This window comes from Heterodontus francisci, chromosome 12 (assembly GCF_036365525.1).
Source record: "Heterodontus francisci isolate sHetFra1 chromosome 12, sHetFra1.hap1, whole genome shotgun sequence".
Classification (NCBI taxonomy): Eukaryota; Metazoa; Chordata; class Chondrichthyes; order Heterodontiformes; family Heterodontidae; genus Heterodontus; species Heterodontus francisci.
Window position 1 is genome coordinate 106,687,009 of NC_090382.1, and position 14,810 is coordinate 106,701,818.

Here is a 14,810-nt window from a genome sequence, read left to right on the forward strand (position 1 = left end):
AGAAAATCTTCCATCCTTGCCTGGTCTGGCCCTACATGTAACTCCAGACCCACACCAATGTGGTGACTCTTAACTGCTCTCTGAAATGGCCTAGTAACCCTCTCAGTTGTATCAAAGCACTACAGAAAACAAGCACAGTGGGTGTACCTACACCACATGGACTGCAATGGTTCACTGGCCTTGCCAGCAATACTCACATCCCAAGAACAAAGAAAAAAATGAACCTGAGGGTAGATAAGTCAGCAGTGATTATCTGAATACAAAAAATGTCCTGATCTAAATAAATCTGATCACTTTGACTTTACAAGGCTCAGTCCATCCATTTAGACGAGACAGGAGGAAGACACTTAATGGGCAATTCTGAAATCTAGGCCTCTTAGAGGGTGCTTCTGAAAATCTCAAACCTTTCCAAATGGGCCCTTAAGGCAAATAACCATCTGCACAGTGAATTCACACACTATTTCACTGATCAACATTCTGCCATTGTGATTTGCCCCTCGAGTAGGTCCTAACTCAAGTCTCTTACACCAGGTTCTTGAACCACCCACCAGGGAAGAGGTGGTTTTCCTAATGCCTTCCTCACAGTTTTGTCTTTGCAGGCCTGTCTCGCAGATAGGTTGCACCCAAGGCTGAAGATTCCCTCCCCTGCCCCATCTACCCCCTTACACTAGGGAGGGGGGCACCCACACCCATTGGACACAGGTCCCCCGCTGCTGTAGCCAACCCAGTATCCGAGCTGGCATACTTGGCGTTTGCTCACTGGGAGCCAGTGAACATGGGCCATGAGCTCAAAGCTCTGACTCATAAGAGCATAAGAACTAGGAGCTGGGGCAGGCCATTAGAGTCAACTCCGACATTGAATAACAGCAAGAACTTATATTTATATAGCCCCTTCAACATAATAAAACATCCTAAGGTGCTTCACAGTAGCCTTATAAAGCAAAATTACATGCCGAGCCACAAATTAGGAAAGATGGCCAAAGCTTAGCCAAAGAAGTAGATTTTAAAGAGCATCTTAAAGGAAGAAAGAGAGGCAGAGAGGCAGCTGAGCATCCCCCATTTTAATTGCTCCACCATTGGTTGCTGTGCCTTCAGCTACCCATAAGATCATGACTGATCTTCTACATCACTTTCCCACCCTATTCCCATATTTCTTGATTCCCTAAGTGTCAAAGAACCTATCAATCTCAGTCTTCGATATACTCATCCACAGCTCTCGGGGGTAGAGAATTCCAAAGATCCCTCTGAATGAAGAAAGTTCTCCTTATCTCAGTCCCAAATGGCCAACCCCTTATCCTAAGACTGTGACCCCCTAGTTCTAAAACTCTGAGGTGGGAATGCTACTCCTGAGCCAGTGCTCACCCTGTTCCCCGACAGGATGTAAACTGAGTACTTAGAGAGACTGTAATCTAGTCTCCACTCACCGAAGCTTACGTCCTTCAGCTCCAGTCTCAGGAGGGTGATTACTATTCCTAAGCCCAGGGCTTGCTCCTTATCCCTCTGGCCACCAGCATTGTCACTTGCATCTGGGCCACCTTCTAACCTTCCTTGTGCCAGGTCTCCTGTTGCTCCGCGGGTGGACGCAGCTGAGATGCAGCAAAGCTTTACCAAAGTGTCAAGGTTCAATCAGCTGAAGTCACAATGTCGTAAGCTGCCTCCTCACTCTTTAGAGGCTCAGTTTCTGAGTACGCTATGCAAAAGAAGTCCTCTCCCATGAGGCAATATTTGCGACTGAATACTTCACCTGCTCCTGTGATATTACTCTTGCCACTATTTCTAATGGAGAGATTAATTCATCTTTGAAAATAACGTACAAAAGAAAATTAGAAAGGCAAATACTGTAGGACTATGAGGAAAGAGCAAGGGAGTGGGACTAATTGGACCGCTCTTTCAAAGAGCCAGCACACGCACGATGGATCAAATGGCCTCTTTCTGTGCTGCACCATTCTATATAGTTTACACATGCAAGAGTTTCTGCTGAAATAGCCAACAGAGGAAGGTCTTACAAATCCAATAAACAATTCCCTTGTCTATTGACAACAACAATGTCCTGCAGGAACTTACACACGTGGGTCGAAATCGTGAACTGGAACCAAACCCTGACAATGGATGCTCTCTGAGTGAAGTGGGGGTGGGGGACGGGGAGTTGACAGAGGTTAATCTATGATTAACAACACCTCCCAGTCCACCCATCCCCCACCACCCGCTCTCTCAATCCCCTCTCCCTCACTACATCACCCAGAGAGTAATCGCAATTTAAAAGGATGTTGTCCTGGGGAGATGGTGGCAAGGTAATTCATTGACAATGAAAGCTCTCACCATCAGCAGAATACTTGAATTAGAATTCCGCTTCTGGAGAGGGGCGGGACAAGGAATGGAGGATTGGGGAGGTGTTGAGGGGAGCGAGGATTGTGCATTGAAGAGAGTTTCAATTAAAATGAATGCAGACAGAGTCTGAGAATGAGAAAGGCAGAGGGAGACAGAGAGGGTGACAAAGAAGGAGACAGACGGTGAATGAGAGAAAGACAGAGAGAAACAGACCCTGAGAGCGTGTAAGAGTGAAAGAAAGACAGAGAGGGTGACAGAGACGGAGACAGTGAGAGAGAGACTGTGATGGACAGTGTGTTAGTGAGGGAGATAAAAAGATTGATGAAGAGACAGTGAGATACAGAGGCAGAGTGACAGATTGAGAAGGAGCGATAGAAAGACAGTGAAAGAGAATGAGAGGAGACAGAGACACAACATAAGAGAGAAAAGCATAAAGAGACAGGAAGACAGACCATGTGAGAGAAGGAGGTAGAGAGACAGTGAGAGGGAGACAGACAGACAGAGAGACAGAGGCAGTGTTAGAAAGGCAGAGAGAGACAGAAAAATGGGCAGAGTGGGACAGTGAGAGGGAGATAGCTGAAAAGAGAGAGTAAAACAAAGCAAGAAAGGCAAAGAGAGACAGAGATAGTTGGAGAGGGGAAGACACAAAAACAGAAGGAGACAGAGACAGTAATAGAGGAGGAACAGAGATGGAGTGAGAGACAAAGAAAGAAACAGAGAGACAGACCAGGAAAGAGGGAGAGACAGAGACAAAAACAGGAAGTGTGAGACAGAGAGAGAGACAGAAAGAAAGACGTAGAAAAAGAGACAGTGTGACAGAGGAAGAAAGACAGAGAACAAGAGAGAAAGAGTTATCGAGTTAGAGAGAGAGTGAAAGGGAGTAAGATAGAAAGTGAGAGCAACAGACATGTTTAAAGACTGAGGGACAGATAGAGCGGAAGAGGAGAGAAAATATGTGTGAGAGAGAGAAACCATGAGACAAATGGTGAATAAGGGAAGGAAATAGGCATGCGAAGAAGGGAAAAATTAATTTGTTCCTATGTATTAAACAAAAGTTGTGTGAAATGTACATAGAACCAAAACTATTAATTCGTTATGTGAAGTTATCAAACATCAAAAGCAAATGTTTCAAAGTTATTTCTTAAATTGCTGGATTATATTCAAACTGCTATTCAGAACAATGGTCGTCATTCTACTTTCAGAAAGCTCAATGACATAATGGAGTAGAAGTTGAAGAGGGCACTTGAACTGTAAATGGAACAGAAAGATAAGGGCAGGGGCAGATTAATGAATGGACCTATAGCGCCAGTGACAAAGACATGCTGATAAACCTCAGCCTAACACAGACTCCCTAAAGCCTGTCCACCATCCACTTGCCTGGATGGGTGTAGCTCTAACAACACTCAAGATGCTCAACATCATCTAGGACAAAGCAGCCACTTGATTATCCTTCTTATAATTATGTGGAACAATTTCACTCCAGCAGCGTGTGCGTGTTTGCGTATGTGTGAAGATTATGCAAGGGCAGGAGAAGTCACGGGCTAGCCAGTTGGCAGTCACAACCTAAGGCTCATAAAATGGAGAATGACCGTGTGGTAGCACCTTCTCACATCCTCCAGAAAAGAGACTATTATTATGTCGGCAAATCTTACAGCCAATTTCCACCTGGTATGATGGCATAAATAATAACAGGCTGACTAATTGGGCTTAGTTGATCAGGGAATGTTGGCCTATAGTCACTCTTACTGATAACAGCTTTTAAGTGTATTTATATTCTCAAGTTACCTTAGTGGGATTTGAACTCATATCCATCCAGGTTAGTGGTGCAGTCTTTCACATGTTAGGTCAATAATGCTACCACACCCCTATCAGCAACTGCCTGCTGTATATTAATCATATGCCCCAAATATTTGCCAACGTTTGACTAACTTCCATTGCTACTTGTCAATCCCACGCCAAATATTGGTGCAGAATTTACATACGAGTTTCAACTAAAACACAATCAAAATCCACAGAGTTGCCAAGGAACAATTTATAAAGTAGAATTTACAGCAGAAAGATGGACATAAATGTAGGGGGCATAATCAAGAAGTTTGCAGACAACACAAAAATTGGCCGTGTGGTTGATAGCGAGGAGGATAGACTACAGGAAGATATCGATAGACTGGTCAGGTGGGCAGAGTGGCAAATGGAATTCAACTTGGAGAAGTGTGAGGTCATGCATTTGGGGAGGTCAAACAAGGCAAAGGAATACACGATTAATGGGAAAATACTGAGAGGTGTAGAGGAAGTGAGGGACCTTGGACTGAATGTCCACAGATCCCTGAAGGTAGCAGGACAGGTTGATAAGGTGGTTAAGAAGGCATATGGAATCCTTTCCTTTATTAGCCAAGGTATAGAATATAAGAGCAGGGAGGTTACGTTGGAACTGTATAACTCATTGGTTTGGCCACAATGTGAGTACTGTGTGCAGTTCTGGTCACCTCATTACAGAAAGGATGTAATTGCACTAGCGAGGGTACAGAGGAGATTTATGAGGATGTTGCCAGGACTGGAAAAATGTAGCTATGAGGAAAGATTGGATAGGCTGGGGTTGTTCTCCTTGAAACAGAGGAGAGGAGTCTGAGGGGAGATTAGATTGAGATGTACAAAATTGTGAGGGGCCTGGATAGAGTGGATGGGAAAGGTCAGTGACTAAGGGGCATAAATTTAAAGTGATTGATAGAAAGATTAGAGGGAAGATGAGGAAAAGTTTTTTCACTCAGAGGGTGGTAGGGGTCTGGAACTCACTGCATGTAATGGTAGTCGAGGCAGAAACCCTCAACTCATTTAAAAGATATCTGGATATGCACCTCAAGTGCCGTAACCGGCAGGACTACGTACCAAATGCTGGAAGGTGGAATTCGGCTGGGTGGCTGGTTTCTTGGCTGGTGCAAACATGATGGGCCAAGTGGCCTCTTTCTGAGCTGTAAACGTCCTATGATTTCTAAGAATAGAAGCTCACGAGTCCTTCATAGACTTTGTTTATTATAGAATTGCTGGACTCTCAATCAGAGACTGATCTGTAGAAGTGTTGTCCGAGAGATAGACTATTTGTAACCTTTGCTTTAATAGAAATCCAATCAGGCATCCTTGAGGTTTGAAACTCAGGCCTGTTTGTCATTCCAGATTTTGACCACTTTGATGGACAGTTTCAGGATATGAAAGTTCCCCCAGCAAAGAAACACAGAATCACACAAGAACAGAAGGAGGTCATTTGGACCATTGTGCCTGTGTTGGCTCTTTGAAAGAGCTATCCAATTCGTCCCACATTCCTGGAGAGGGGATCATGGGCTAACCTGGTACTGTCCGCACCACAGCATCACATTCTTTCTCATGCACCAATCTCCAGGTCTAGGAACACAAATGAGTAAAATCTATCTTATTTCTTCAGGTCACCAGTTACTATCTTTGGGGTTCAAGGTTTAACTCACAATGTAGAAAAGAGTGAAAGTTAATATCGGGTCTCTCATCCTCAGAATGTGCCAATGTGCATCAATTACTTGTGAAGTGTGGTCACTGTTGGTTTTTAGCCAAATGCACAGCCAAACCTGTGCACAGTGAGATCCCACAAACTGCAATGCATTGAATGATTGGCTAAGTTGTTTGCTGATGGGATAAATGTTGACCAGAACACCATTACAGTCTAATTTTACTGTAACCAGTCCCTTGAGAGCAAATATTGTGAAAATTGTGCTCAAAGTGAGCTTTATTTGCGACAGTTAATTCAGAATTAGAGTTTTTTTGGAATTATAATTGAAAACTGTTTAGAGAGTTAAATAGGTTTCATATCCTTGGCTTGCATTTGCTTGAGCTTAAACAGTTATGGGGCGATCCGATTGAAGTGTTTGAAATGATAAAGGGATTCAAGGCGTAGAGATAGTGAAACTATTTCCTCCAGAGGGGGTAGTCCACAACAGAGGGGGAATAACCTTAAAATTAGAGCCAGGCCATTCAGGGGTGATGTGAATAAGTACTTCTTCAAACAAAGGATAGTGAAAATACAAGAATACAGGAAACCAAGAAATAGGAGCAGCAGTAGACCATATGGCCCATCGAGCCTGCTCTGCCATTCAATATGATCATGGCTGACCTTGGGCTTCAATTCCACTTTCCTGCCTGCTCCCCATATCCCTTGATTCCTGGAGAGACCAAAAATCTGTCTATCTCAGCCTTAAATGTATTCAATGATGGAGCATCCACAACCCTCTGGGATAGAGAATTCCAAAAATGCACAACCCTTTGAGTGAAGTAATTTCTCCTCATCTTAAATGATCACCCCTTATCCTGAGACTGTGCCCCTGTGTTTAAGATTCCCCGACCAGCGGAAACAATCTCTCAGCGTCTACCCCATCCAGCCCCTTCAGAACTTTGTATGTTTCAATGAGATCGCCTCTCATTCTTCTAAACTCCAGAGTGTCTAGACCCAATTCGCTCAGCCTCTCATCATAGGACAACTCCCTCATCCCAGGGACCAATTTAATGAACCTTCAGTGCACTGCCTCCAGTGCAAGTATATCCTTTCTTTAATATGGAGACCAAAACTGCACACAGCATTCCAGACGTGGTCTCACCAAAACCCTGTACAATTGTAGCAATCTGGAACTCTCTTGCCCCAAATTGCTGTGGATGCTGGAGGTCTTTCAAGACTCAGATCGATAGATTATTGTTGGAAAAGGGTATTGAGCAAGATAGAGCAAAGGCAGATAATTGGAGTTGAGGTGCAGATCAACCATGGTCTGACTGAATGTATGGTTGCCAGCCATCCAGGAATGTCCTGGTGTTTCCAGGTATTAAGAATTAATCTCCTGGACACTGCTATGAATTACCCAGGAGATTTATCATAGGGGCTTTATAGAAAGTGTCTGCCTTCTTCATTTTCTTTAAACACTTTGGTCTGTTAGTTGTAACAATATTGGAAATGGGGGAGAAAAAGGACTGTTTGACTGAGTGGGGCCGTGGTCATGTGACAAAGCTTCCAGGAATACAACCAAACAGAGTTGGCAACCTCATATGAATGGAGCAGCAGTCCCAAGGGGTTGAATGGCCCACTCTCGTTCCGAATGTAACTGTTTTACGTTGGAATATTAGCACAGAGTTTCCACAAAGGATCTCTGAGTCTCCCAAAGAAATGCTGTAATTGGCTATTCTTAGCCTTTTGCCCTTTTGCTCTGGATGTTCTCCAGAAGGGGCAGGAGGCGAAACAGAAGAACAGGAGCGGGAGTAGGCCATTCAGCCCCTCAAGCCTGCTCCGCCATTCAGTAAGATCATAACTGATCCGATCATGGCCTCAACTCCACTTTCCTGTCTGCCCCCATAACCCTCGACTCCCTAGTAGTTCAAAAATCTGTCTAACTCAGCCTTGAATATATTCAATGACCCAGCCTCCATTGCTCCCTGAAGAGAATTCTAAAGATTTATGACCCTCTGAGAGAAGAAATTCCTCCTCATCTCCGTCTTAAATGTGAGACTCCTAATTCTGAAACTGTGTCCCTATTTCTAGATTCCCCAGGAGGAAGGAGTTACCATGGGAATTGGGAGACCTGCGAAACACCTCTTGTAATTTTGGTGCTATTCTCTCGGTACCTTCATATCAAACAATCTACTTCTCCACAACAGAATGGTGCAGCACAGAAGGAGGCATTGAGTCTGTCGATACTGTTCAGTTCTTTCAAAGAGCAATCCAGTTAGTTCCACTCCCCAGCTTTTTCTCCGTAAGCCTGCATTTTTTTCCTTCAAGCATTTATAGAATTCCATTTTGAAGGCAGCTATTGAATCTGTACCCTATCAGGCAGCGTATTCCAAATTCTAACCACTGATTGTGTAAAAAAGATTTTCCTGATGTTGGCTCTGGTTCTCACCAAATGCCTTAGATCTTTACCTTCTGGTTATCGACTCTTCGGCCAGAGGAAACAGTTTCTCTTTATTTACTCTATCTACACCCTTCACTATTTTGAACACCTCTATCAAATCTCCTCTTAGTCTTCTGTGCTCTAAGGAGTACAACCCCAGCTTCTCCAGTCTCTTCACATAAGTGTAATCCGTCGTCCCTGGAACTATTTAACTGAGCGGGATTGGGTTGTTGTGTGTTAAGAGGGATTTTACTTCTGGAAGGTCAGTTTGAGTGCCCCACCCAGCTTTACAGGAGCACTTGTGGGAACTTGCTGAGTTGTTGGTTTATTCTTGAGGTTTGCATCTTTGACATGTTAGGAATGCTCGGCGCTGAAGATCACCTCTACTGATCCCTCGTGCTCTATTAATCACGAAGCCATTGTGTTCTGGAGGCCCAGTTGTTTTCAGAGAGACAGCCAACCCTAAGAGGGAGGTTTGAGCTGAATGTTGCTGGTAGACTGATCAACGTGAAGTTATCTAAAGATTCTGAGCAGCCAACACTATCTACCACATGGGAAGGTCCCATCAAACTGGCCAAGCGTGGCTCAATGATCCTGCAGAAAGTAGAGGCAGAATATAGAAGATTTTTTTTCCTACCTTCACTCCATCTGTCTTCTTGTTGCCTGAGCTCCTCCCACCTATAAGAGGAAGGAAACCAAATGCAATTATATTGAGATGTACAATAAATGGATAGCGGAGTTAGTAACCAGGAGGATCGAGGGTTAGGGAAGGGGGAAAGGTTTCCTTCGGTGGTTAATGCTTGTAATCGAATGAGAGACCATTGCATCTTTTTAAGGGAAGAGTAGATGAAACATTTTCCCCTGAAATTTCCACGGTGAGATTTCTCCATCACCTGCTGTCACCTTGGCATTAGGTGAGTGGAGACCTGGAGACGCGAGTGAGTGTCACTTCACCTGGGTCTCCGCTGATTTTGCACCAAAGTTCCCAGAGTGGGAGGTCAGAAGGAGCCTGGCATATTCCAACCTATAAAGAAGAGGAAGACAATGGGACAGTGCAATCAGTTTTGGATTGCTCTAGCAAACAGCCGACACAAAGGACGAAAAATATTGCATTTATATAGTGCCTTTCCCAACCTCAAGATGTCAGGGACCTCAGGGCCTTGAGGGAAAAGCAGGAGGGAGGCGGGGTGAATTGCAAGGAGCCGGCATGGGCATGATGGGCCGAATGGCCTCGTTCTACGTTGTAATATTCCATGGCCCAAACAAGGTAAGGATCATATTGTTTTCAGAGCTGTTTTGGGACAACAGCCGGCAGATCTCGTAGCCAGCGGCCACAGCACTGCTGCAGCCCTGCAGCAGACACACACCCATTTAACAAGGGGCTTAGTCCTGCCAGGGTGTGAACTGTGCCTGGATATGTTGGATAAGGATAAATCCAGGGAAGCTCAATTGAGTGGGTGATGTTGGCCCTGCTGTATGTGTGTGTATTTGAAGTGGAACACTATGGGAAAAGAAAGAACTTGTACTTATACAGCGCCTGTCCCAATCTCAGGACATCCGAAAGCGCCTCACAGCCAATGGAGTACTTTTGCAAGTGTAGTTGCTATAGTAATGTAGGAAATACGGGAGCCAATTTACACACAGCAAGGCTGAGCCATAGATCACTGGACCCCTTCTACAAGGCTACAACTGATTTTCAGATAGAACAAGGGAGGGGTATTTGGAACAGAGTGTGCTTGTGTCCTGAATTTTCCTTCCCCTTTAAGAGCCCTGAACCTGAAGGAAGAGAGACTAAATTATAAAAGAAGCCAGATGATGCATTTGGGAATGAGAAAGACAAGTTCAAACACAGGGCAGCCCATCTGTCATCACCTCTCCCAGCCTTTTTATTCATTGATGGGATGTGAGTGTTGATGTCAAGACCAGCAGGTGGGAGTCATGAGCTGCCTTCTTAAATACAACTGTGTTGCTTACTCGACCACTTCAGAGGTCAACCACATTTCTGAGGGTCTGGAGTCACATATAGGCCAGACCAGGTAAGGACAGTAGATTTTTTCCCCCTAAAAGGACGTTAGTGAACCAGCTGGGTTTTTGCCATCAATCCAGTAGTTACATGGTCACCATTAATTATACCAGTTTTTTTATTGCAGATTTATTTAATTAACTGAATTTAAAATCTAAAACTACCATGGATTTGAACTCCTGTCACTAGCTTGTTACTCCAGGCCTCTGGATTAATAGCCCAGTAACATAACCATCAGTGTACAATAACATGCCAAGAGTAAATAGAACGAACTGTCAGTCTACTTGAATCATTCATCTCGAGGGCAACCAATAAAACTACGGGCACATTTCACTTGTGGTAGATTGAGGCCCTCAGTAATTCTCACTCTTAAAAGTTTTGACTGCCTGAAACAAAATTGATTCTTAACCTATTTAAGAATGAATATATTCATGAGATGAGTAAATTCCACTCCCCGAATACAATTAAAGAAAAAAAAACTGATAAATCTCAAACATCGGTAATCAACTTAGGAGGAACTGATCAATATTCCTGAATATTTTACACTTCACGGTTCATTAAATGCCCCTGAATACGATCATCAGTCAGTTCTGAATGAAGTAAACTAAAGAACTTACATTTACATAGTGCCTTTCATTACCTCAGAATGTTCCAGAACAACAACAACAACTTATATTTGTTTATATTTATCCTTTTCCTTTTTTCCTTTTGGGCCTCCTCATCTCGAGAGACAATGGATACGCGCCTGGAGGTGGTCAGTGGTTTGTGAAGCAGCGCCTGGAGTGGCTATAAAGGCCAATTCTGGAGTGACAGGCTCTTCCACAGGTGCTGCAGAGAAATTTGTTTGTCGGGGCTGTTGCACAGTTGGCTCTTCCCTTGCGCCTCTGTCTTTTTTCCTGCCAACTGCTAAGTCTCTTCGACTCGCCACAATTTAGCCCTGTCTTTATGGCTGCCCGCCAGCTCTGGCGAATGCTGGCAACTGACTCCCACGACTTGTGATCAATGTCACACGATTTCATGTCGTGTTTGCAGACGTCTTTATAGCGGAGACATGGATGGCCGGTGGGTCTGATACCAGTGGCGAGCTCGCTGTACAATGTGTCTTTGGGGATCCTGCCATCTTCCATGCGGTTCACATGGCCAAGCCATCTCAAGCGCCGCTGACTCAGTAGTGTGTATAAGCTGGGGGTGTTGGCCGCTTCAAGGACTTCTGTGTTGGAGATATAGTCCTGCCACCTGATGCCAAGTATTCTCCGGAGGCAGCGAAGATGGAATGAATTGAGACGTCGCTCTTGGCTGGCATACGTTGTCCAGGCCTCGCTGCCATAGAGCAAGGTACTGAGGACACAGGCCTGATACACTCGGACTTTTGTGTTCCGTGTCAGTGCGCCATTTTCCCACACTCTCTTGGCCAGTCTGGACATAGCAGTGGAAGCCTTACCCATGCGCTTGTTGATTTCTGCATCTAGAGACATTTATATTTATCTATATTTATATAGCGCCTTTAACAACAGAAGGTCCCAAGGCGCTTAACAGGAACATTGTAAAACAAAATTTGACACTGCGCCACAAAAGGAGATATTAGGGCAGATGACCAAAAGCTTGGTTAAAGAGGTAGATTTCAAAGGGCATCTTATAGGAGGAGAGAGAGGTGGAGAGGTGGAGAGGTTTACGGAGGGAATTCCAGAGCTTAAGGCCTGAGCGGCTGAAGGCACGGCCGCCAATGGTGGAGTGATTAAAATCGGGGATGTTCAAGAGGCCAGAACTGAATGAGCACAGAGATCTTGGAGAATTGTGGGGAACAGCCAATGAAGTACTTTTGAAGTGTAGTCACTGTTATAACGTAGGAAACATGACAGTCAATCTGTGCACAGCAAGCTTCCACAAACAGCAACATGATAATGAACAGATCGTCTGCTTTTTAAATATTTCTGGTTCAAGGGTAAATATGGGCCCAGGACACTGGGGAGAACTCCCTGCTATTCTTCAAAATACTGACCATGGGATCTTTTACGCTCAGCTGAGAGGGCAGACGGGGCCTCGATTTAAAGTTTCTTTCGGAAAACATTTGTGAGTCAGCTGGGTGGTCACTTCAGCCCTGTGATGCCCCCGGGCCGACCTCCGATTCCCAAGGCCATTATTGTATTCGAATTAGGCTTGCTGTTCTCCATCAGTCAATCCCACATTCCTTCCTTCCTTCCTGTCGCCGCAGTTTAGTGGAAAGCTCCACAATTTTGTGATTTACAACACCGAGTGTTTCGCTGCACAGATTTCTTTAACAGACAGCTTTGTTGATATTTTGATGGGGGCAGTGCCTCCATTGAATAAGATTTGACAGAAATTTAAAACGGAGAGGAAAAGAGAGGGCAAATCTTGCAGCTGCTCCAAGCATGAAACAAATCTGGCTGAGCAAAGTCTTTGAACAAACGGCAATCTGTACCAAACAGTGTTGCGTTAGGCTCTGGTCCCTTGTCTCCCTAATGCATTCACAGCCTCAGCAATGGGAGTTTGCTGTAAAGCATCACTGATTAATCCATGGATCTCTGCCAAGCTCATCGATCTCCATTACTAGAGAGGTAAGCACATGCCAGGCTCCCTTAGATCAGATAAAGGTCAATCAGCTCTTACAAACACATTTCTCGGACGAGACAGTTCATCTCCATTATGTCAGCACAAACTGCTGGAAAGTGAAGGCAGAAGGAATCAATTTGTCCCAAATCCTCTCCTTAATTCCGGTAAATAGCACTCAGTCGCACGCTCTCATTTTTTTTTAACGATAGTTAGGTTTCCCCTGTCTCTGATCAATTCCCCTCTGGGGAGCAGCGGAACTCTCCCTGATCTCCTGGCCAATGTTTACGCCTCAACCAACATCACTAAAGACAGATTAGCCGGTCATTTATCTCATTGCTGCTTGTGGGATCTTGCTGTGCACAAATTGGCTCGTGAGTTTCCTACGTTTCAAAAGTGCTTCATTGACTATAAAGTGCTGGAGAAAGTGCAATGAGGATGAAAATGATTTTACCAGAATTGAGAGGGCGAAGCTTTCAGGAAAGGTTGAACAGGCTGCGACTCTTTTCTATGAAGACCTGATGGAGGTCTTTGAAAATTAAGAAGGGGTTCGATCGGGTAGATTTGGAGGAACTGTTTCCACTTGTGCAAGGGACCAGAACAAGGAGGCATAAATATAAGATAGTCACTAACAAATCTAATGGAGAATTTAGAAGGAGTTTCTTTGCACATGTTTTCTACATTACAACAGTGACTACACTTCAACGGCACAGTGGCACAGTGGTTAGCACTGCAGCCTCACAGCTCCAGCGACCTGGGTTTGATTCTGGGTACTGCCTGTGTGGAGTTTGCAAGTTCTCCCTGTGTCTGTGTGGGTTTTCGCCGGGTGCTCCGGTTTCCTCCCACAGCCAAAGATTTGCAGGTTGAAAGGTAAATTGGCCATTGTAAATTGCCCCTAGTATAGGTAGGCGGTAGGGGGATGTGGTAGGATTAGTACAAATGGGTGGTTGATGGTCGGCACAGACTCGGTGGGCTGAAGGGCCTGTTTCAGTGCTGTATCTCTAAATAAAATTTAAAAAAATACTTCATTGGCTACAAAGCACTGTGGGGTGTTCTGTGGGATGCCCTGTGGTCATGAAAAGCGCTACAAAAATGCAAGTTTTCTTTTCTTTCTTACACAGTGAGTGATGAGCACAGCGAGCTAGCTGCCACAGGGAGTAGCTGAAGCACAGAGCAATGGTACATGTAAGGGGAGGCCTGATGCATTCATGTGAGAGAATCAAGAGAGGGATAACGGGGCAGGGCAGGAAGAGGGATTTAGAGTGGGAGGAGGTTTGTGTGGAACATAGATCAACTGAGCGAAATGAACTATTTCTGTGCGATATATACCATATATACATAGGAATCGAGAGCAGGGGAATCTGCAGAAGCTATTCCCAGGATAAAGACAATAAAAGCATGTATTTTAAGATGTAAAGATCTTGATTAGATCTACACATTTAGGATAATCCACCGATGGAGCTATCTTTTATAAGGTAGCAACACAATTAATGCCTTAATCCATGTTAATATTAGTTAGAGCAGTGCATGTGGAACAGACTGATGTTGAAAATTGCCGGGTCGAGTCATTTAACTTCTTCAAAAAGGAGCTGGAGCGATAACTGATGGGGAATGGGGTTGGCGATTATGGGGAAAAGAACAAACTAAAATGATCAAATAACAAATGGGATGCAATAGGTTCTCATGTTGAGGAGGCGAGGATCGATTTTCTAGGGAAATCAGGGTTCAATTATGGACTGAACAAAGAACAGTACAGCACAGGAACAGGCCATTCGGCCCTCCAAGCCTGCGCCGATCTTGATGCCTGCCTAAACTAAAACCTTCTGCACTTCCGGGGACCGTATCCCTCTATTCCCATCCTATTCATGTATTTGTCAAGATGCCTCTTAAACGTCATTATCGTACCTGCTTCCACCACCTCCCCCGGCAGCAAGTTCCAGGCACTCACCACCCTCTGTGTAAAGAACTTGCCTCGCACATCCCCTCTAAACTTTGCCCCT

General features: G+C 44.6%; 1 protein-coding gene across 1 annotated transcript in view; it reads right to left on the reverse strand.

Moving 5' to 3' along the window:
- Window positions 1-14,810, reverse strand: part of LOC137376052 (calcium/calmodulin-dependent protein kinase type II subunit alpha) — a 292,806-nt gene that overhangs the window by 15,798 nt on the left and 262,198 nt on the right. Inside the window, exon 13 of the mRNA XM_068044036.1 lies at window positions 8,857-8,897. Within this exon, the coding sequence (XP_067900137.1) occupies window positions 8,857-8,897 (41 nt within the window). The remainder of the gene's footprint in view (window positions 1-8,856; window positions 8,898-14,810) is intronic.